This window comes from Carassius carassius, chromosome 4 (genome assembly GCF_963082965.1).
Source record: "Carassius carassius chromosome 4, fCarCar2.1, whole genome shotgun sequence".
Taxonomy (NCBI): Eukaryota; Metazoa; Chordata; class Actinopteri; order Cypriniformes; family Cyprinidae; genus Carassius; species Carassius carassius.
This window is the reverse complement of record NC_081758.1, coordinates 38,797,114-38,820,119: the sequence shown is the minus strand read 5'-3', so window position 1 is coordinate 38,820,119 and position 23,006 is coordinate 38,797,114. Positions and strand designations below refer to the sequence as shown.

The 23,006-nt window shown below is 42.4% G+C and overlaps 1 protein-coding gene across 1 annotated transcript in view; it reads right to left on the bottom strand.

The window, feature by feature from the left end:
* The window catches only part of LOC132140004 (calcium-binding protein 7-like), a 44,254-nt gene extending 21,611 nt beyond the window's left edge, over nucleotides 1-22,643 (bottom strand). The window contains exon 1 of the mRNA XM_059548754.1: nucleotides 21,904-22,643. Within this exon, the coding sequence (XP_059404737.1) occupies nucleotides 21,904-22,012 (109 nt within the window). The 5' untranslated portion in view covers nucleotides 22,013-22,643. The remainder of the gene's footprint in view (nucleotides 1-21,903) is intronic.
* Nucleotides 22,644-23,006: the final 363 nt, after the last annotated feature.

Genomic DNA, 23,006 nt, shown 5'->3' with positions numbered 1-23,006 from the left:
AGAGCTCCCCAGGCCTTCCCGCTGGCTCATCCGGACGCTCAGGCTCGGCTATCCGATTCAGTTCGCCCGGCGTCCCCCCCAGGTCCCTCCAGGTGGGTTACAGAAGGTGGGTTACGGCCAATTCTGGACTTGCGTGCCTTGAACCGAGCTCTGCACAGACTCCCGTTCAAGATGCTAACACCCAGACGCATTTTCGAATGCATTCGTCCGATGGATTGGTTTGCAGCGATCGTCCTGAAGGATGCGTACTTTCATGTCTCCATTCTTCCTCGACACAGACCGTTTCTTCGGTTTGCTTTCGAGGGGCAGGCATATCAGTACAAGGTTCTCCCATTCGGGTTGGCCACGGAGGGAGCCCTGGCTCCTCTCAGGGAACAAGGTGTCCGTATCCTCAACTACCTCGACAGGATCCCGACTTCAGTGGCATGTCAATTGCCTTGAGTTGCTAGCAGTACGTCTTGCTCTGCACCACTTCAGGGCCCTGCTGACGGACAAGCACGTTCTGGTCCGCACAGACAACACTGCGACCGTAGCGTACATCAACCGTCAGGGTGGTCTACGCTCCTGCCGCATGTCACAACTCACTCGCCATCTCCTCTTGTGGAGTCACAAGCATCTGAGGTCGCTTCGTGCCATTCACATTCTGGGCAGGCTCAATCGTGCAGCCGACAAGCTCTCACGGCAGCAGTCTTGCCCCGGGGAATGGAGACTCCACCCCCAGTCAGTTCAGCTGATCTGGGAACACTTCGGAGACGCTCAGGTAGACCTGTTTGCCTCTCCAGAAAATTCCCACTGCCAGCTGTTTTACTCCCTGACAGAGGGCACTCTCGGCACGGACGCCCTGGCACACAGCTGGCCGCTGGGCCTGCGCAAGTATGCGTTTCTCCCAGTGAGCCTTCTTGCTCAGACGTTGTGCAAGATCAGGGAGGACGAGGAGCAGGTCCTCATGGTTGCGCCTTTTTGGCCCGGCCGGACCTGGTTCCCCGAACTTGTACTCCTCGCGACAGCCCCTCCCTGGCCAATTCTTCTGAGGAAGGACCTCCTTTCTCAGAGACGGGGCACCCTCTGGCACCCACATCCTGATCTGTGGAACCTACATGTGTGGGTTCTGGACGGGTCACGGAAGGTTTAGGTACCTTGCCACCACAGGTGGTAGCTACCATCACTTCAGCTAGAGCCATGTCCACCAGACATGCCTATGCTTTGAAGTGGAACCTCTTCGTCACTTGGTGTTCTTCACGGCGTGAGGACCCCTGGAAATGTCCGATTGGGTCAGTGCTTTCCTTTCTTCAGGAGGGGTTGGAACGAAGGCTGTCTCCTTCCACCCCCTTAAGGTCTATGTGGCCGCCATTTCGGCTCACCATGACCCTGTTGAAGGTAAGTCTCTGGGGAGGCACGATCTGATCATCAGGTTCCTGAGAGGAGCAAAGAGACTCAATCCGCCTCGCCCTCAATAATTCCCTTCTTGGGACCTCGCAGTGGTTATATCCGCACTGCAGAGAGCTCGCTTCGAACCCTTGCTCTCAGTAGAGATAAAGTTTTTATCTTTGAAAACTGCGCTCCTGACGGCTTTGGCTTCGGTGAAGAGGGTCGGGGACTTGCAGGCATTTTCAGTTGACGAAGCGTGCCTGGAATTCGGGCCGGCTAACTCTCACGTTATCATGAGACCCCGGCCTGGGTACGTGCCCAAAGTTCCCACCACTCCTTTTAGGGATCAGGTGGTGAGCTTGCAAGCGCTGCCCCTGGAGGAGGCAGACCCAGCCCTGGCGCTGCTCTGTCCAGTACGTGCGCTCCGCACCTACGTGGACAGAACTCGGTGCAGAAGGGAAAGGCTGTCTCCAAGCAGAGGTTATCCCACTGGATAGTGGATGCTATTGTCTTGGCTTATCAGGCTCAAGACCTGCCATGCCCCCTAGGGGTGAGAGCTCACTCAACTAGGAGCGTAGCTTCCTCCTGGGCGCTGGTGAATGGCGCCTCGCTAGCAGACATCTGTAGAGCTGCGGGCTGGGCGACACCTAACACATTCGCAAGATTTTATAATCTCCATGTAGAGCCTGTGTCCTCCCTGGTACTCACCTTTTCGGGCCAGTAAGGACATGCTCGGTGTCAATCCGCTTGCTGCGCCATTCCACTCCGCGGACTGGATGCGTGCGCTATTCCCCTCAGGTGAGTTCCTCAGTCAGAACCCTGGGTTCCTCCAGCACTGTTAATGTCCAACACTTGTGTAGATGCCCTTTGGTCAGCCCTGTGTGGGACTAGGTGCCTCCATGTGTTGTGATTCCCCTTTCTGGGCAATCCCACGTGTGTATGTCCACAGTAAGTCTCTCCGCAGCATGTGTCTTTCCCTTGGCAAGCCCCTTGCCAGCTCTGTCGTTGAAACTTCCACCCTGCGGGCTGGGTACCTCAGAGTTCTTATGTATCACCACCTTGTTAGATACCTGCCTTCTGTAAGTCCTCCCATGGTTAGGCAGCCTGCTAGCATACGTCCAGCTGGAATATGCTACCCAGTGTATTCTGTGTGAGCTTAGGCCCTCACTCATGCTGGCCTCACGACAGGGTGCTATCACTCACACGGGTCGCTGGAAGACAGCCATGTGGCGTTTTGTAAGGGACCCCATTCGTAACGTCGAACGTGACCGACTAAAAGGGAACGTCTTGGTTACGTATGTAACCCTCGTTCCCTGAAGGAGGGAACGGAGACGTTACGTCCCCTTGCCACACCGCTGTTCCGTTGAACGGCCGGGTCACTGGCTCAGCTCCTCAGCGAAGACTTGAATGCGAGTTGCTCGCGTTGCTCCTTATATACCCACTCTGCGAGGCGGAGCTCGTGATGCAAATCCCGCAGACCAAGGTACTTTGTGTACCATTGGCTCGTTTTGTACCACTCGAAGGTGATTGGGCTCTCGGGCGAGATACCATTCATAACGTCTCCGTTCCCTCCTTCAGGGAACGAGGGTTACATACGTAACCAAGACGTTTTTTAAAGCACCAATACATAATAGTTTTAGGTTTCAAGATTTTTATTTCTTTTTACCAAACTTTGTATAAAGATGATTCTCAACTATGTTATATAATAACATTTTCCTGAGATGATGATTTATGAAATATAATTTAAAAGTGAGTGTCACTAAATTAATTTCAGACATTTTTGAATGGGAGTGGTCATGGTGAAACATCCAGTCATTTGGTATCTTAGAAAAGCCCTGAATGTGCTCTATACAGGACATCCAGACTTAAAACTATACACAGATATATTCACAAATATATAATGTGCTCATTTGAGGTGGCAAGGATTTAAGAGGATAAGCAAACCAAGTTTGCACATATTTGAGACTACATAAAGAAAGGGTGCATGCAAAAATCACAAAAACATATCAGGTGCGTTTGAAATGCCACTTGCACCACATCCTGTGCATTTAAATTTCCTTCAAATGAAAAGCTTTAAATTCCAGTATATATGTAAAAAGGATGGTTCAATGTAGTAACGCATGTAAAGTGTTCTATTCGAGATAACACCAACTGTCTAAAATTCATACAGTAATTGGTGCACAGACCACATACTGTATGGTGCATGGTCAATAAGTAAACATCATACAAACACCATATAAAACTAAACTTGTTTTCATACAGTATTCTTAATTACAAACAAGACTTTGTTGTATAGAATGATAAATAATTTGTGGATGTGAGTAACTTACATTTTAGATACAATATTGTCAGTTACGTTGTCTATTTTTGTTCTGCCAATGAAAACAGCTAAAAGTAGAAGGTAGCAATTGTTTAGAATAGAGAAATTGTTTAGTGTATGATTCAATACCTCGCTCATATTACATCTTTCAGGAATGAAGTAAGTGATTTTGAACTAATCATGGTATATGATTCAATGATTCACTATTAAAGACAGTCGGCTTGTTTCATTTCCGAATGAATCTTTCTTTATATGTAATTTGTATTTCTGTAATTTTATGTTACCAAATGCACGGCAATATGAAGACTTTTATCATGCCAATACATGAAAGTCTGGAACATGAATCTAATGATGACATTATGAAATGTACTTTATCATTTATCATTGATATCATCAAACCAATTAAAAGTCAAGTGCAGTTATAAATATACTGGTTATAGTATTGGATGTAATCAAAAGCAATGCTGCAATAATACAGTTTTATTATTGCTTTATTTTAAACAGCTCATTAGCAATTTCATTGTTGGGAGCACATAAAGAGCTTCAATCTAAAATTAAAACATCAAGTTTGATCTTGAATACAGACGGCTCAAGTGTCTGGACATGTAGGCTGTAGAGTGATCCATATTTCACCCCTCCCAAAAGAGTTGAAACATTGCACAAATAAACAAAGCCCCCATCTATCAACACCAGCCTATTGTCTCTCAAGCCACTTTAACTTTAAATTACAATCCAAGTGTCCATGGCATAACCTGGTGCCCATCCCAGAGGGTCATTTGTTGAAAGTGCAGTGCAGTTGAAAGTGCCTTTACTTAAATGTCAAGCACCTTGATTTGAGGTTGGGTATGAAAATGGATTAATGGCATGGGTCAGTGTCAGGTTGTGTATTTGAATGAACGTGCATTCTGTTAAAAAGTAGAGCAAACACATATCCACACATGTGCAGTGAGAGTCTAGTCAGAAGATCTTGTATATAGTAGTCTAAAAACAATTTATTTTCTTTAAAAAAATAGAGATTTCGAGCATCATTTTGGAAAGCCGCTGAAGCAAATCCTCTTTGAGTTCTCACCAGTGGATATGTTAGTAATTGAAAATCATAATGTGTGTAAATTGCCACTCCTGTCCATGCACCACAAAACAAGCTGTCCTCCCAAAGAAACGCATGAGCAGCTTTAAATGCTCCACAGCTGCTTTATATACACAGATTTGTTTTTAGCAAGTACATAATTGTTAGACATAATTGTTTGGTTACTTTTTATTATGCTATTGTATAATTGTTCCTAATTGTGGGATGTCATTATATAAAAATAAAAAAAGACAGATGTCACATGTAAGTCATCTAAAACTATCAGTCAAATAAAAAGGGATTTATTTATATTTTATTTCTTTTTTGCCATAAGTCTATAAATGTTGTTACACCTTTACTGAAAAGGGGTAGAGGGATGCTTAGGTAGCTAGCTTGAAGCCAATGGGGCTGTCATTAAGAACAGGTCCATTCTAGTCACTCTGATGTTAAGGGCTTTATTTTCCTTCCAAATCAGGTATTAGGTATGGGTGTGTATATAGGGGTGCAGGTGTGTGAGCGTGTGGTTTCTACAAAAGAACAGAATTACAATGATTTAGTTAACAATAAACATAACATTGAATTCACAGGAAATAACGTAATTTAAACAATGCATAAGGCCATCTACTCATACTATAAATCTCAAATACATATCTAAGTAACTAAAGAAAATGCTTAAGCAGGAAATACAGCAAAAGAAACACATTTAGGACAAACTTAAGAAATACAGAATAATAGTTAAGTGTCAAACAAAAGCACTAACATGGTCAAATACAGACACACAGGGAAAAAACAAAGGAGAAAGAACTCAGTCCTCTGCACAGTGCACCCATGTGCACCAGAATGAAGGTGCTGTGGCCACAGGTGCAATTTATAGTGTCCTAATTGGCTTGAGAACAGGTGGGTGGAGCTAGAAGTTAATAGTAAATTAACAAGCCAAGAGGGGTGTGGCACATGCTTGGCAACTTGAAGCTTAAGGACACACAGCTTTTCAACATTTACTATAGTGATTATTTTGACTTATGTCTGTTCTAGAGACGTTACAACTTTTTGATAAAGCTCTAATTGGTTTTCTTTTGGAAATATGTTTCAAATTCATCCTAAATGCATTTATGACATTTGAAAGTGAAAAGTGAAAGTGAAGTGACATTCAGCCAAGTATGGTGACCCATACTCAGAATTTGTGCTCTGCATTTAACCCATCCGAAATGCACACACACAGAGCAGTGAACACACACACACACACTGTGAGCACACACCCGGAGCAGTGGGCAGCCATTTATGCTGCGGCGCCCGGGGAGCAGTTGGGGGTTCGATGCCTTGCTCAAGGGCACCTAAGTCGTGGTATTGAGGGTGGAGAGAGAACTGTACATGCACTCCCCCCACCCACAATTCCTGCCGGCCCGGGACTCGAACTCACAACCTTTCGATTGGGAGTCCGACTCTCTAACCATTAAGCCACGACTTCCCACATTTATATGTGTGCGTCAAAATTGTTAAAATCGAAATAGCAAAATTGATCAAAGAAGTCACGAATGTTTTTTTTTTTTTTTTTTTGTCCATATCGCACAGCCCTAGTTCATTCAATAAATACAGTAAACAATCTTGCTTCTGAGTACTAAGTTATTAACCCAACAGCGAGGTCAGTTAATTTTTTTTTTATTAGGGCTGGGCAAGTTAATGCGTTACACATTAAATGATTAAGGCTGATAATTATTTTACAGCGCGTTAACACAGTTTTTATTGGTAACAGTTTAGAATACTGTTTCTTACTTACTACATTACTAATAAGGAATTATTGAAGAACTAACAGGTGATTATTCATTAACACTTAACTCACTACTGTTAACTACTAAGGAAGATATGTTAATTAATCAGTATGTAATATAATTTTATGATTATGTTTAGTAACAGTAAGCTAATCAGTAACTAATATATTCTGTGATACCTCCTGAAGAACTACTATTAATTATCTACTAGTTAAGGTTTTTATTATTATTATTATTATTATGAAAGTCCATTGCTCACTGGCTCTGAATACACAAACAGACAAATAATGGGTCAGAGGAGGGGATGCTCCCGATCAAATTATTGGCATCAGCATTCACAAACCACTGTCCACTGTTATTTTTTTAAGAGAAAAGAATGCAACAAGCTCATTATCACGACTTCATAAATGGGAAATATGAAGTTTCAGATAGCATGTTAAGACAGCAGAGAAGCGCTTGCTCAGCACAGTGGAGTGCATTGTTTTGGTAACTTTGTGGTTTATTATTTTGAGTCGTATAGGACACGGTAACAAATGGCCCTCTCACAATATATTGCCTTATACATCTATTGCTTTTGCCGCTCAGAAATATTCACGCAATCATGCAGCACTTATCAGAAGATCTTCACTCCAGCTCGGTTAGTGCTCACACTCACTGATCTATATATAACTGAATCGCGCTCTTGCCCACCTCTTCCAACAGTCAAAAATGGTAAAAAATAAATTACTCAACATGGATTTACTGTATTATTTATTATATATATATATATATATGTGTGTGTGTGTGTGTGTGTGTGTGTGTGTGTGTGTGTGTGTGTGTGTGTGTGTGTGTGTTCTGTAAAATTAGCCAGAGGATTTAATTTTACTTTAACACTCTGAATCCCTTATGCACCTTTATGGGAAAAACAAGGGCATTTTCAATTTCTTACACTCAAAATATGTTCTGTGTCCTCTTTTGTTGTGTCCTTAAGCTATTGTATTTCTCACAAATTAAAAAAAAATTATATTGAGTGCTCTGCAAACAAATCAGATCGCAAAAGGGACATGAAAAATCAAGTTATTCTGCATTTGCATCAAATGAAAGATCCAAACATAAGATATGCAATTGTCCGTCTGCTTCCTCTCATTTACCTTCCTGCAAAACAGGCACTGTGTGGAAGAAGAAATATGATGGAGGGAAAAGAAACAGGAAACAGACCTTGGCTGGTGGAAGGTTTGTTTGCTCTTCTGTTCATCTCTCAGTGAGATACATTCAAGTGAATCACTCCTCTGTTTGTGTGTATTTCTAAACCAGACTACCTGCCAAACAGCCTTTTGATCTTTCTTTACTTGCACTCCAACAGGAAACGGATTTGTACCTTCTGGACTGTGTGCTGAAACCGTGTCACCCAAACCACGATTTTACTCCTACGGTGGCCATTACATGCACACACACAGAGAGAGAGAGAGAAGTATAACAAAATAAATGTGTTTTTTTCCCCAGTCAGAACATTTATCAATGTGGTCTAATGCAATTACAAAATGCTTTGCTACCTGAATTATTAAGTAGGATGTTAGTAACACATAAGTATTACTTAATATCCAGGGCACGTTTTCAATTATGCATTACTGAATTACCTGTGTAATATGACCACTTATAAGTCCATTATCTGTATCTTAAAAGGATCTTTACACTTGTTTTCAAAGTTTAAGAGAGAAAAATGGCACAAAATAAACTATATATATATACCATCAGAATGAGCATCAAACAGGCGATAAAACCCCCCACAATAATCCACAAGTAATCCACAGCACTCCAATCGATCATTTAATGTCTTGTTTCTTATACACGTACACACAACACGTAGCTTTTCAGTTCACAAAAACATCATTAAAGCATTTTAGCTTTAACGAGTCACTTCTGGACAAAATACAAGTGTTACGATCTGAGACCCAGTGAAACGCAGGAGACGAGAGATCCAATCACAGTAGGGTTTTAATGGGTAATCCAAAGAGAAGTCAACAAGCAAGGGTCAAAACCAAATATCCATCCAAACAAACAAACAAATAAATAAACAGGAATTGGAACAGGAACAGGAGCAGGAACTCGGAAGACGAGGAAACTGGGTGATGGAAGGAAAGGACTCCATGCAGACAAACAGAAAAGGACTGGTTAATATAGGGAGGATAATGACTAACAAGTGAAGACACCTGAGTGCAATTAACAGGAGTGCAATTATTGTGATGAAAGGACAAGGCTTTGTGGGATTTGTAGTGCCTACGGTGAGGTGCCTATGGGGAAGTGAGACCACTAGTGGAAACTCAGGGAAACAGAGACCAGACAGCGTGACATTACCCACTCCTCCACGGAGCAGCTACCAGATGCTGCACCCGAACCCAAGAAGAGACCAAGGAACACAGAGACCAGGAGGGAGGTGGAGCGGTGGAGGACCAGGGGGAGGGACGGAGGGCCAGGTAAAATAGGGAAACAGAGACAAGAAGTGCAGAAAACGAAAACAAGGAGCCCAGGAGGGAGGTGGACTGGCGGAGGATCAGGGGAAGGGATGGAGGGCCAGGTCCATCGAGGGAAACAGAGAGAAAAACAAAGACAAGGAGTCCAGGAGGTAGGTGGACTGGCGGAGGATCAGGGGGAGGGACGGAGGACCAGGTCCATAGATGGAAACAGAAAGAAAAACAAAAACAAAAAACAAAAACAAAACACAAGTCCAGGAAGGACATAACGTTCAGTCTCCAGGGCCGAACTGACAGGGCAGGAATCCAGAGAGGAGCAAGGTGGAATTGGAGCCCTGCGGTCGAGACAGAAGCCCACCAGGGCGGCGCAGAAGACCACCACATCCGTGCGGTCGAGACAGACGCCCACCAAGGCGGCGCAGGAGACCACCACATCCGTGCGGTCGAGACAGAAGCCCACCAGGGAGGCGCAGAAGACCACCACATCCGTGCGGTCAAGACAGAAGCCCACCAGGGCGGCGCAGAAGACCACCCCATCCGTGCGGTCGAGACAGAAGCCCACCAGGGCGGCGCAGAAGACCACCACATCCGTGCGGTCGGGACAGAAGCCCACCAGGGCGGCGCAGAAGACCACCACATCCGTGCGGTCGAGACAGAAGCCCACCAGGGCGACACAGAAGACCACCAGATCCGTGCGGTCGGGACAGAAGCCCACCCGGGCGGTGCAGAAGACCACCACAGTGGGATCGATGACACAGGAGAGCCAGTCTGGTTAGGCAAGTCTGAAACAGAGAACATGAACAAGTTAAGGGTGGCCTCCGTGGCCACGACAGGATCAGTTGAGCACTCAGAGAGTTCAGCTGAGACTTGAAGAGGCTCTGGAAGTTCAACAGAGACGAGGAGAGGCTCTGGTAGTTCAGCCGAGACAAGGAGAGGCTCTGGTAGTTCAGCCGAGACGTGGAGAGACTCTGGTAGTTCCGTGGTGTTTAGACTGGATTCACGAAGATCAATGCTGACTTGACTCTGCTCATGAAGATCATTGGTGGCCTGACTCTGCTCATGAAGATCATTGGTGACTTGCATTTGTTCATGAAGATCAATGGTGACTTGCCTTTGCTCATGAAGATCAATGGTGACTTGACTCTGCTCATGAAGATCAAAGGTGACTTGCTTTTGCCCATGAAGAACACTGGGGACTGGACTTTGCCCATGAAGATCATTGGTGACTTGACTCTGGAAGGTCAACAGTGACTAGCCCCGACTCTGGAAGGTCAACGGTGACTAGCCCAGACTCTGGAAGGTCAACGGTGACTAGCCCTGACTCTGGAAGGTCAACGGTGACTAGCCCCGACTCTGGAAGGTCAACGGCAACCTGACTCGACTCTGGCCGGTAAACGGGAACTTGACTCGACTCTGGAACGTCAACGGGAACCTGACTCGACTCTGGAAGGTCAACGGGAACCTGACTCGACTCTGGAAGGTCAATGGTGGCTGTCATCCTGTGCAGAGGCGCTGGACAAGCAGCCATCTTGTGCCATGACTCTGGACCGGCGGCCATCTTGGGCAGTGGCGCTGGGCTTGCGGCCATCTTGGGCAGTGGCGCTGGGCTGGTGGCCATCTTGGGCAGTGGTGCTGGGCTGGCGGCCATCTTGTGCTTTGGCGCTGGGCTGGCGGCCATCTTGCATCGTGACGCTGGACTGGCGGCCATCTTGCACCGTGACGCTGGACTGGCGACCACCTTGTGCTGTGGCGCTGGGCTGGCGGCCATCTTGTGCAGTGGCGCTGGGCTGGCGGTCCTCCTGTTTGTAGACCCCGGTCTAGAATCGACCATCCCACCGGGAGAGACAGTTGTGGCTGGGGTATTCCACGGAGACCGATGTTGTAAATAGAATACAAACTCCAAGAAATTATAAGCGTCCAACTGCTCCATTTCGATTCGAGCAACCGGGTCATCCAGCCCGGTGTTGAAAGTGTCCTTTAGGGCCGCATCATTATATCCCATCCCCTCAGCTAGGGACCAGAACATTTGTGCCATGGCACCCCACCTCATTGCCCTCTTGGCGGAGGGTGGTTAATTTCAAATATTTCGCCCTCCGCTCCACCATACTGGGTGGGGAACGGGAATGAAGTCCCACACCGTTGGATCTCGACATTGATGGAGTCCTTCTGTTACGATCGGAGACCCAGTGAAACGCAGGAGACGAGAGATCCAATCGCAGTAGGGTTTTAATGGGTAATCCAAAAAGAAATCAACAAGCAAGGGTCAAAACCAAATATCCATCCAAACATACAAACAAATAAATAAACAGGAATTGGAACAGGAACGGGAACAGGAACTCGGAAGACGAGGAACTCAGAAGACGAGGAAACTGGGTGACGGAAGGAAAGGACTCCATGCAGACAAACAGAAAAGGACTGGTTAATATAGGGAGGATAATGACTAACAAGTGAGGACACCTGAGTGCAATTAACAGGAGTGCAATTACTGTGATGAAAGGACAAGGCTTTGTGGGATTTGTAGTGCCTACGGTGAGGTGCCTATGGGGAAGTGAGACCACTAGTGGAAACTCAGGGAAACAGAGACCAGACAGTGTGACAACAAGTACATAATCCATAAGAATGCTTCCTTGTGTGAAAAAGTCCATCCTCTGTTGTCCCCTCATATCATAATCCACAATTTAATTTGTTTGGAACTGTTTTGATTGTAAACTGTGCTTGATCTGTTCACATTTCTCTCCTGATTCAGATGAGATTACGTTTTCATTGGAGAGAGCAATATTTTGGAAAGAAGACTTAGAAACATCTTAAAGATGTATTTGTTTATGACAAACATGCTTTTTGCTTCACAAGATGTTAACTGAAGGACTGGAGTCATGTGGATTCTCATTCTGACGGCAACCATTCACTGCAGAGGATCCATTGGTGAGCAAGTGATGTGATTCTAAATTTCTCCAAATCTGTTCTGATGAAGAAACAAATGCATCTACATCATGGATAGCCTGTACATTTTACATTTTCAGCAAATTTTCATTTTGAGTGAACTACTCATTATATTTAAATGACTGGCATACCCTATTGTCTTTATGATGGTTTAGTACAAATTTGCAACAGAGGCATGATATATTCGTAATAATACAATACACTATGAGCCAAATACGCGCAAGACCCATAAATACCTCACATAAATGTTATTAAAAATAGTCTGTGTGCTAAATAAGCATGCATTGTATGTATATATTGATTTAAAGTTTAATAGTGCAGCTATTAAATATTTAAAAAGCTAATGCTTCTTCATTTTCAAAAATGTTGTCACAACTTTTATTTCAATGGAAGTTTACTATGGTGGGACTGAATGCCATACCGGATTTGTGTTACATTGGAAAATTATGAGAGTTCATTTTAAATGTAAGCCTGACAACATTTGTTCAAGATCGTTTAATTTAGCACTCTATTAAATTAAAAGAAGCCCTTTTCCTTATTTATGCCAGAAAGAAAAATCAATAACCAATTTTTGATTAAAAAAAAAAAACATATTCAGATGTCCTTGACATTTTGATTGCATCTAGGAGCATAACTAAATTAATTTAAAATCATACAAGAAGATTAGAACAAATCTGTTCTAAGAAAACTCTTAATTTAATTGGAAAAGTTTAGTAACTTAATTAAGGGTTATTGAACATTTTATATTTTGACTTTTTTGAGTTTCTGGACACACAGAATGGTTTAAATCATTCTAGAAACCATTTTAATGCTACTGTGTTTAAATAGCTTTATTTCTACCCATAGCCACATCTGTAACACTTACATGGCTTTCCTAGTATGCAAATTAATCAGAACTAGTATTAATCAAAGGAAAAGTAGTTCTCATTAGTGAGAATGATGTTAGTTACCATTGTGAGCAATTTTTATGAGCAGAAACCAATTTCCTATACTGGTATGGTAGTAGATCAATGGAAAATTGGTTGAATTTTCCCCAGTACTGAAACCATCTGTCAGATTGTTCAGTTGGTTACGCTTCTCTCCGCCAAATCAGACCGATCTGCATGCATCAGTAGATGTCACATCAGTGCAATACATTCCTTCTAAGATACCGTATTCAGAAACTTCAAAGCTGACACCCTTCCGAATGAATTGATATATGAGCAACACAAAAATAAAACACTGAACAGAGAAACAGAGAAATACATACTATAATGAAAATATAATAAAGCAATATAACTTTGCCAACAATAAATATATAAATACAAGACAACAGATTTAGTGTTGAAATACTTGTAATTTGTAAATTTAAATATTTATTAATAACTACGATACTGTTCAGAAGTTTAGGGTCAATGAGATTGTAAAATGTTTTTGAAAAAAGAATCAGAATCAGAATCAGAATGAGCTTTATTGCCAGGTATGTTCACACATACGAGGAATTTGTTTTCGTGACAGAGCTCCGCAGTGCAACATAACAGCGACAGAACAAAAAACACAATAAGGAATAAAAAATACAAAAAAATACAAATAGGTGGGTAAGGATTGACAATATACAAATTGACAATGTATGGCAGGTATATTAAAAAGAGCATTTATGTATGTACATGTATATTATGTGGAAAAATTGTAATTGTACGCTAAGTATGTGTGTTTGGATAAATAAGTGTATGTGTATATAAATATAAATATAAGTAGTATAGTGTGTTCCATGTATGTACATGTATGTTATGTGCAAAAGATTTACGTGTACGCTAAGTATGTGTGTTGGATAAAAAGTGTAGTGTATATAAATATAAATAGTGTAGTGTGTCCCACAGTTATTATCAGCTGTTCATAAGATGGATTGCCTGAGGGAAGAAACTGTTCCTGTGTCTGGTCGTTCTGGTGCTCAGTGCTCAGTGCTCTGTAGCGTCGACCAGATGGCAACAGTTCAAAGAGGGAGTGTGCTGGATGTGAGGGGTCCAGAGTGATTTTAACAGCCCTTTTGCTCACTCTGGATAAGTACAGTTCTTGAATAGATGGGAGGGTTGTACCGATAATTCGCTCAGCAGTCCGGACTACCCTCTGTAGTCTTCTGAGGTCCGATTTAGAAGCTGAGCTGAACCAGACAGTTACTGAAGTGCAGAGGATGGATTCGATGATGGTGGAGTAGAACTCTTTCAGCAGATCCTGTGGCAGGTTAAACTTCCTCAGCTGGCGAAGGAAGTACAACCTCTGCTGGGCCTTTTTCACAATGGAGTCAATGTGAATGTCCCACTTCAGGTCCTGAGAGATAGTGGTGCCCAGGAACCTGAATGACTCCACTGCAGTCACAGTGCTGTTCATGATGGTGAGTGGGGGGAGTGCAGGGGGGTTTCTCCTGAAGTCCACGATCATCTCCACTGTTTTGAGCGTGTTAAGCTCCAGGTTGTTGAGACTGCACCAGACAGCCAGCTCTTTAACCTCCTGTCTGTAAGCAGACTCGTCACCGTCCTGAATGAGGCCGATGAGTGTGGTGTCATCTGCAAACTTCAGGAGCTTGACAGAGGGGTCCTTAGATGTGCAGTCATTAGTGTACAGGGAGAAGAGCAGTGGGGAGAGAACACAGCCCTGGGGAGCTCCGGTGCTGATTGTACGGGTGCTGGATGTGTATTTTTCCAGCCTCACTAGCTGCTGCCTGTCTGTCAGGAAGCTGTTGATCCACTGACAGACGGAGGTGGGCATGGAGAGCTGAGTTAGTTTGGGCAGGAGGAGGTTTGGGATGATCGTGTTGAAGGCAGAGCTGAAGTCCACAAACAGGATCCTCACATAGGTCCCCGGTCTGTCTAGGTGTTGCAGAACATAATGCAGTCCGATGTTTACTGCATCGTCCACAGACCTGTTTGCTCTGTAGGCAAACTGAAGAGGATCCAGCAAGGGTCCAGTGATGTCCTTCAGGTGGGCCAGCACCAGTTTTTCAAATGACTTCATGACTACAGACGTTAGAGCCACAGGCCTGTAGTCATTTAGTCCTGTAATTTTGGATTTCTTTGGGATGGGGATGATGGTGGAGCGTTTGAAGCATTAAGGGACTTCACACAGCTCCAGCGATCTGTTGAAGATCTTTGTGAAGATGGGGGCCAGCTGGTCAGCACAGGATTTCAGACAGGCTGGTGTAACACAATCTGGGCCTGGTGCTTTTTTCCTTTTCTGCTTCCTGAAGACCTGGCGCACCGCATCCTCGCTGATCTGTATTGCAGGTGTGGGGGAGAGGGGGGATGCAGGAGGTGTGAATGGTGAGAGCGCTTGATTGGAGAGGTGTTCAGGGTGGGTTGCAGGAGTTGTGAGTGGTGTGAACAGTTGTTTGGAGAGGCATTCAGGGTTGGTTGCAGGAGTTGTGAATGGTGAGAGCGGTTGATTGGAGAGGTGATCAGGATGGGTTGCAGGAGCTGTTAATGGTGTGAACGGTTGTGTGGAGAGGCATTCAGGGTTGGTTGCAGGAGCTGTGAATGGTGTGAACGTTTGTTTGGAGAGGCATTCAGGGTTGGTTGCAGGAGTTGTTATTGGTGTGAACGGTTGTGTGGAGAGGTGTTCAGGGCAGGTGATGGGTGTTCTTTCAAACCTGCAGTAAAACTCGTTCAGATCGTCTGCCAGTCGTTGATTTTCCACAGTGCTGGGGGGGTGGTGTCTTGTAATTGGTGATCTTCTTTAGGCTTTTCCACACTGATGCGGAGTCGTTCGAAGTGAACTGAGTCCTTATTTTTTCAGAATAATTCCTCTTTGCCACTTTGATCTCCTTTTCCAGTGTGTATTTAGCCTGTTTATACAAGACATTGTCCCCTTTCACGTAAGCATCTTCTTTGGCCTGACGGAGCTGTCTGAGTTTTGCGGTGAACCACGGTTTGTCATTGTTGTAATTTAGTTGAGTCTTGGTAGGAATACAAATATCCTCACAGAAACTGATATATGATGTTACGGTCTCTGTGAGTTCATCCAGATCGGTGGCAGCAGCTTCAAAAACACTCAATCAGTGAGGTCAAAACAAGATTGTAAATCCTGCTCTGCTTCATTAGTCCATCTTTTTACAGTCCTTAATACAGGTTTAGCTGATTTTAGTTTCTGCCTGTAGGTCGGTATAAGATGAACCAGAAGGTGATCAGAATGTCCCAAAGCTGCTCGTGGAACAGAGTGAAATGCATCCTTTATTGTTGTGTAACAGTGATCCAATATATTACTGTCTCTTGTGGGACAAGTAACATGCTGTCTGTATTTTGGCAGTTCACGGGAGAGATTGGCTTTATTAAAGTCCCCAAGAATGATTAAAACAGAGTCTGGGTGTTGTTGTTCTGTCTCTGTGATCTGCTCAGCGAGTTTCTGTAAAGCTGAGCTCACGTGCGCTTGAGGAGGGATGTAAACACTAACCAGAATGAACGAATGAAACTCCCGCGGCGAATAGAACGGCTTGCAGTTAATGAAGAGCGTTTCGAGATTTGAGCAGCACGTCTTCTTTAACACAGTTACATCTGTACACCACCGTTCATTGATGTAAAAGCATGTCCCGCCGCCGCGCGATTTCCCCGTTGATTCTGCGTCGCGATCCGCTCTAAACAGCTGAAAGTCCGGCAGATGGAGCGCGCTGTCCGGTATGGTGTCATTCAGCCAAGTTTCCGTGAAACACAGAGCAGCAGAGTGGGAGAAATCTTTATTTGTCCGAGAGAGCAGAAGCAGTTCGTCCGTTTTGTTGGGTAGAGAGCGGAGATTTGCCAGATGGATGCTAGGCAACGGCGTTCGAAATCCGCGTTTTCTGAGTCTCACGAGCGCTCCCGCTCGCTTTCCCCGCCTGCGCGTCCTCTTGAAGCGTGTGATCAGGGCAGCCGCTCCGCCGACAAGAATGTCCAGCAAAACATCAGAATAGTTGAAAACCGGTGAAATATCGGGAGATGTGTGTTGCCGAATATCCAGCAATTCGTCCCTGGTGAAACTGATTGCAGGAATATAACTAAAGACAGGACAAACTAACAAAAACACAAAAACAACTGCAGAGCACGTCATGGAGGCAGCCATCCTGTATCGGCGCCACTCAGAATTACCCTATGCTCACTCAAGGCTGCATGTCTTTGTCGAGAAAAAAAAAGAAGTTATATTGTATAATATAATTTGAACTCAACGTCAGTTCCATCACTTCATTGCCATTCACAAATTCTCTTCTGTGTCTTTATGTGATAGTAAAGTGTACATCGAATGCACACTTGGCAGTCTATGGGACAGTCACGTGCCTCCCGGTTTTCATCCAGAATATCTTAAATTGTTTTCCGAAGACGAACAAAGATTTTACGGCCTTGGAACGACATGGGGGCAAGTGAATAATGACAACATTATCATTTTGGGGTGGAGGATCCCTTTAATATAACTAAATATATTTTAATATATTTTAAAATGCAGTCTATTCCTGTGATGTAAAGCTGAATTTCCAGCATCATTACTCCAGTCTTTCTGTGTCACATGACCCTTCTAATATCCTGATGTTGTTCTAAGAAATATTTCTTATTATTATTAATGCTGAAAAAAGTTGTGCTACTTAACATTTTGTGGAAACCTTGATATTTATTTCAGGATTCTTAGCATTTAGAACCGCAGTTAATTAAAAACATTAAAACAGAAGCCTTTTGTTACATTTAAAATGCATTAAAATTTACTGTCACATTCCATTTGTTTTTGAATAAATTTAGTTTAAGTATTATTATTATTATTATTTTTTTATTCACTAATAATCTTTCCCATCCCAAATAGTGAACTCTGTTCTGATTGGCTAACCCTCTGCTTACATTGTCCATCCATCTGTGTGTGAAACTCCTTGTGATGTCATAGATACTGTGATGATTTCTGAAAAACATTAATGCTCTTGGTGGACTTGAGCTTCATGTTAAACAGAAAAATCAAACAGAAAATCCTGTTTTCTATGATAGGCCCATTTTAGTTCTCGTCTGAAAAGAAGAAGCTTTAACAGTTTTTTTTCCACCCTGAGGCTGAATATGACTCCTGTAAAACATCAGTCCACCATGTGCTGTCATCATGGTCTTGATCAAGAGGGGCTGGCATGCTCTCAGATGCTGCAAATGGCACCCTAACCATCCCAGTGACAATGGGCTTTGAGATTGCTTTCTGAAATCCATCCCCAGCACCAAATTTAATCACAGCTTTATTTGCTTTCGTCACTGCTGCCAACCTCTTTTAATGAAATTTCAAACAAGCTTGATGTCTGATTGTCATGCAGTGCCACAGAAAAACCATTTGGCACATGACGTAGGATGCGGTTAACAGCTGGGTTATTCCCGGTGCATGGAGGACCAACCACATTATAGCTGAATTTAACTCTCACAAAGCTGTGCGGCTGCTGGTTTGTACTGAATGCACATTCAGTGAAAGCCTTAACGGGAATGGATGTTTATTCAATTCATGTGAATCATATGGGTCACTGGTTCTTAGTAAAAAAGTCCAATGAAAAAGAGGCTTTCTGCTTCTTGTGAATAATGATGGGTAAAATAAGTACTTATTTTTAAATAAAAACAAACTCTGAACACCAAATGTGAGTTTTATAGAATATTCTATACAGTCTTTTTAATGACAAAAACACGAAAAGTGACTTTTGCACTACATTTAAAATATTTGCATGAGGAACAAACTGAAATGTAAGCTGTTATCCACTGAATCTGGTTGCACTTTATTTTACAGTACGTGTACTTACATGTACTTATAGTGTACTTACACTGTATTTATCTAAGAAAGCTCTGGTAATACAGGGTAAATACAAGGGGTAGGGCTAGGTTTAGGGGTAGGTTCCGGGTTAGTAACTAGTTATTACATAATTATTGTAATTGCTATAATAAGTACATAGTATGTACATGAGGAACAGGACTGAAGAAGATCTCCTGTGTGTACTGTAAATATGAATAACTCACACAAGTTATTAGTGAGATTCAATGTATGATTTGTGATTTTTTTTTTTTATCAGATCTTTTCAATGAACCAACTGAACCAGTTCACTAAAGATTAATTCACTAATATGACTCATTCAATTCTTGTGTTCAACTCACTGACTTGATTCAGTCACAGAGGTTAACAGCCCACTGTAACTGAAGATTATCAGTAAAAAATTCCTTAAATTGCAGTTTGCTCTTCACATAAAGCCTCAGAGGACTTGAAATACACCACACAAGTCATCGAAATGAATTGGAAAGTTCAACAGCTCCGTTCACAATTCATCTTAGTTCTCCATTGAAGAACAAAACATGGCTTGGAATGAGTAAATTATATTAGAATTTTCATTTTTATGTGAACTAATCTTTTAAAGGATGTTATCAGCCGGTAAACCAGTATGTGTGAGCATACAGTTAGGAGATCATGTCTTTTGGATGAACCAGACTTTAAGCAATCTTCAAGTGAGAATAATAATGAATTCCTCAAGCTTTAGCTGAGGCTTTTATCCTCACTCTTTATTTTGAATAAGGATGGGTTTATGATGAAATTTTGCTAACTAAAATAAAGATGCACGGATCTAACTCATAAATTACATCTCAGTTTCTGCCCCCAGCGTGTCATACAAGTTCAAAGCAAAATATAAAAATATGGCTCAAACTCAAGATTCACAAATAAACAACTGTATATCCTAAGGACGAGACTGAACATGGCCTACTTCATCAGTGTGAGGCAAATGTACCAACAACTTGGTCAATGAGCTACATTTATATTTGCTGAGCAAATCTGTGTAAAAGAAAAACTGTTATGAGGATGAAACACAGTGTTTGGTCTCTTCATATTTACTGTCTATTTTCAATCTCTATGGAAATGCTACGCAAACTACAATATAGCCTATGTTCTAGGATGACCACATGTGGAACAGTTTTTCTCTACGAACATGCAGGCACATTTGCACATAGATTGACTGTCACAATTACACATGGATATATGTACAGAATGCACACAATCACATACTACAGGGAACATCCGTATGTTACCTCTCATCTTTTGCATTTGTCTCTTTATCGCATTTGAGCTTGTGTTAGTTCAGACCAGAATGTTTTAGGGTGTTAAGAGCATGAGAAGCAGCCCTGAAATTTTGGGTTATAGGATTTTTATTTAACTAAATGTACTGATAGAAAACATCCCTTGATGAATGGAATTGCGAAGAGGTCCTGAGATGCATAATTAAACCTGAATCTCAAAAGATTGATTTGGAAAGACACTTTGAACTGAGCTGACAATCACACCAGTCAGATGTCAATATACAAGATTTAATGGAAAAACTCAACTCATCTGAATGAATGCATTTGATGGCACAGGTGTTTTTTTTTTTACACAACACTACATTACAAACATTTATATTTTTGCAATTACATAATAAACTGATTTCAAATTTTGTGAACATGCATAGACATTAAATGAAAAAGCATGGGATTTTGAAGCAATCTTACACTGAGCTGATTATAGTGTGCATTTCACATGAAACCTAAAGCAATGCTTTAGATAGGTTACATGTGAAATGCACTTAGGTAGGTTACATGTGAAATGCACTTAGGTAGGTTACATGTGAAATGCACACTCTAAGGTGGTTTCTTTAATAAAAAGCCATTTATTTTCCTTTATTGAACATGCTGTGTCTAGTTCAAATTACACTTTACTCATTTTATTGAAGTGGATACTTACGAGTCATTTTTAATCCTGAACTTAGAACATGTAGCCTACTTAAAAGCATTGCACATTAGAAGAAAAACAGTAATTTCTTTTATTTTTTAAATAAAAAGCCATTTATTTTGCTGGTATTGAACATGTAGACTAAAATGCATCTAGTTCAAATTACATTTTAATGATTTTATTTAATTGGATATTTATCAAGGTAAACCAATAGTTTTTTCTTGGTCCACAGCACTGCACATTTTGGATTTGTCTCTATCTAACGTACCAATCTTGGTGCCACTACTAATGAGCTAATGATATAAACCAAGTGTGTTAATTAAGGGAAACATCCCAAATGTGCAATTCAGGGATATTCCATGACCATTATGGGGAACACTGGGGTAAACTGGGGTGATTGTATAAATCAACCAGCCTATTCATTTGCATATTGTATAGTGCAATATGTTTCAGATTCAAAAAAATTAAAAGTGTTGGTTTTATGCTTAGAGTGTTGTTCACGGACAATGAAACACATTAGTGCTGCACCATGATCAGGTCTTTTTGATGGCTTATGTGAGACCTACTCTCCTTAAATCACACAAGACATTATTTTAATCAGAAGAGCCAATTATACTGTAGGTATCAAAATGTGAAATATAATGTGACTATCTGTTTTTATATTAATTATATCCAGTGGGATACTTATCAGAGTCAACTTTCTAACAAAAAAGGAAAAAGATTTATGAAAATACTCCGTCGAACTGAATATCTTTAGTTTACAATGTTTCAGAATCTAAAAATAAAAGTGCTTTACGGGTTAGAATGGCGTGTCAAAGACTTTATATTTGGATTCACTACTGATTCACTCACACATGCTAAAAAACAGTTTGAAGCCAAAGAGATGCCACAACTGCAACATACAACTCACAGGTCTTTCTGCTGGCTTGTGATAGACCTACTTTCCATAAATCACACCATCAGATTTATCCGCCTTATTGAGAAACACGCACTGGTAACTGGATTTTCAGGCGTTTTAAGTGAACTGCGCTGTCCGTGGTGCTGAATCCTTCCAAACTGTTCTAACCAAACGGAAAAAAATAATAACAATAATAATCTGTGTTTCTCTTCACTTTTCACTTACAACATATTATAAATCGAAACTGGGTCAATAAGAAGCGAGGGAGAGAGAGAAAAAGAAATGAAAAAACGCCGAACAGGTGCGCAGTCTAGGAAACAGGTTAAATGCTAAAAATGTAGTCGTTTTAATATATGGTGGAACAGAATATAGGCTTCAAGCACCATCAGGACTCTCTTACTCACCTTCCACTTCGTCCTCAGGCAGGTTGACCGGTGCCCGGTACGACAAGATATCAGGAATGGTGCAGATCCCCCGGTACATCAAAGTGGAAGTCACCGGATGCATAGGCATTTTTGCGCTTTGTGTTGACTAGCACGTGTGTATTGGTCCTCATATATGTGATTTACTGTCCAGACGGCAACTTTTTACCCCACATCAGATCGGACCGACACCCTCAGTGGTGATCACGCGTGGAGTGGATTCCATGGAAAGGTCCGATAGTTATCTCGCAGCTTGCGCAATTGTGCAGCCTTCTCCAAGAAACCAGGTGTAGGGACAAGTCTTCACAGGTCACGATTGGTCTAGATGTAAGGCTTTTGGGTTCGGATCTTCACAATATAAGCAAACCGCCCCGCCTTTAGTTTGTTGTAAAAATGACAAAAACAACGAATTACGGCGGCTCCATCGGCGGTGAAACTATAGCATATCCAAAAAACTCCACAAGATCACACGACGCGCATCAAACAAACGCGCATTTTTTTTCATCAATGCGACAAAGTATGTGCGTGTTCGACGAGGTTGCTTGGATCGATTCGAGCTCCAGATTGTTAGACAGTGATCTCCATATTCTTGTTTTCTCCTCAATCGCTTCTTAAGACACAGCAGAGCTTCAAGCACGCACTTGTTGGATAGTGTGCGCACCGCCAAGAACAATTAGTTAAAAATGCGCTTTACGCGTGTTTAGCTGTTGCTAAGATTAAGCTCTTTTTCTTTAAAGAAACCATATTTTTCTAGAATCATAGTATATATGTATATATATTAAAAACGGGGAAATATGCCACAGACACAATCAAACTTTCTAGCTAATCACAACATGCAGATAAACGATCGGTGCGTGGGGAAGCGCGGTGTCAGGGTTCTCTCGCGATGGATCTATATTTAGTCTGAGTGTAAGCTGCTGCTCTCCACAAAGTATTTCCCGCCGCAGGTGTTGGGAGGCGTTTACACAGGACGCGCTCTTGCTTTCAGCAGCTAGACGTGCGTAACGGATTGGAACACTCTTGACGCGTTTTGAAAAGTTGATCTGCTTGTTTTTAACCAGGCAGGCTGTTTTAAAACCCAAAGG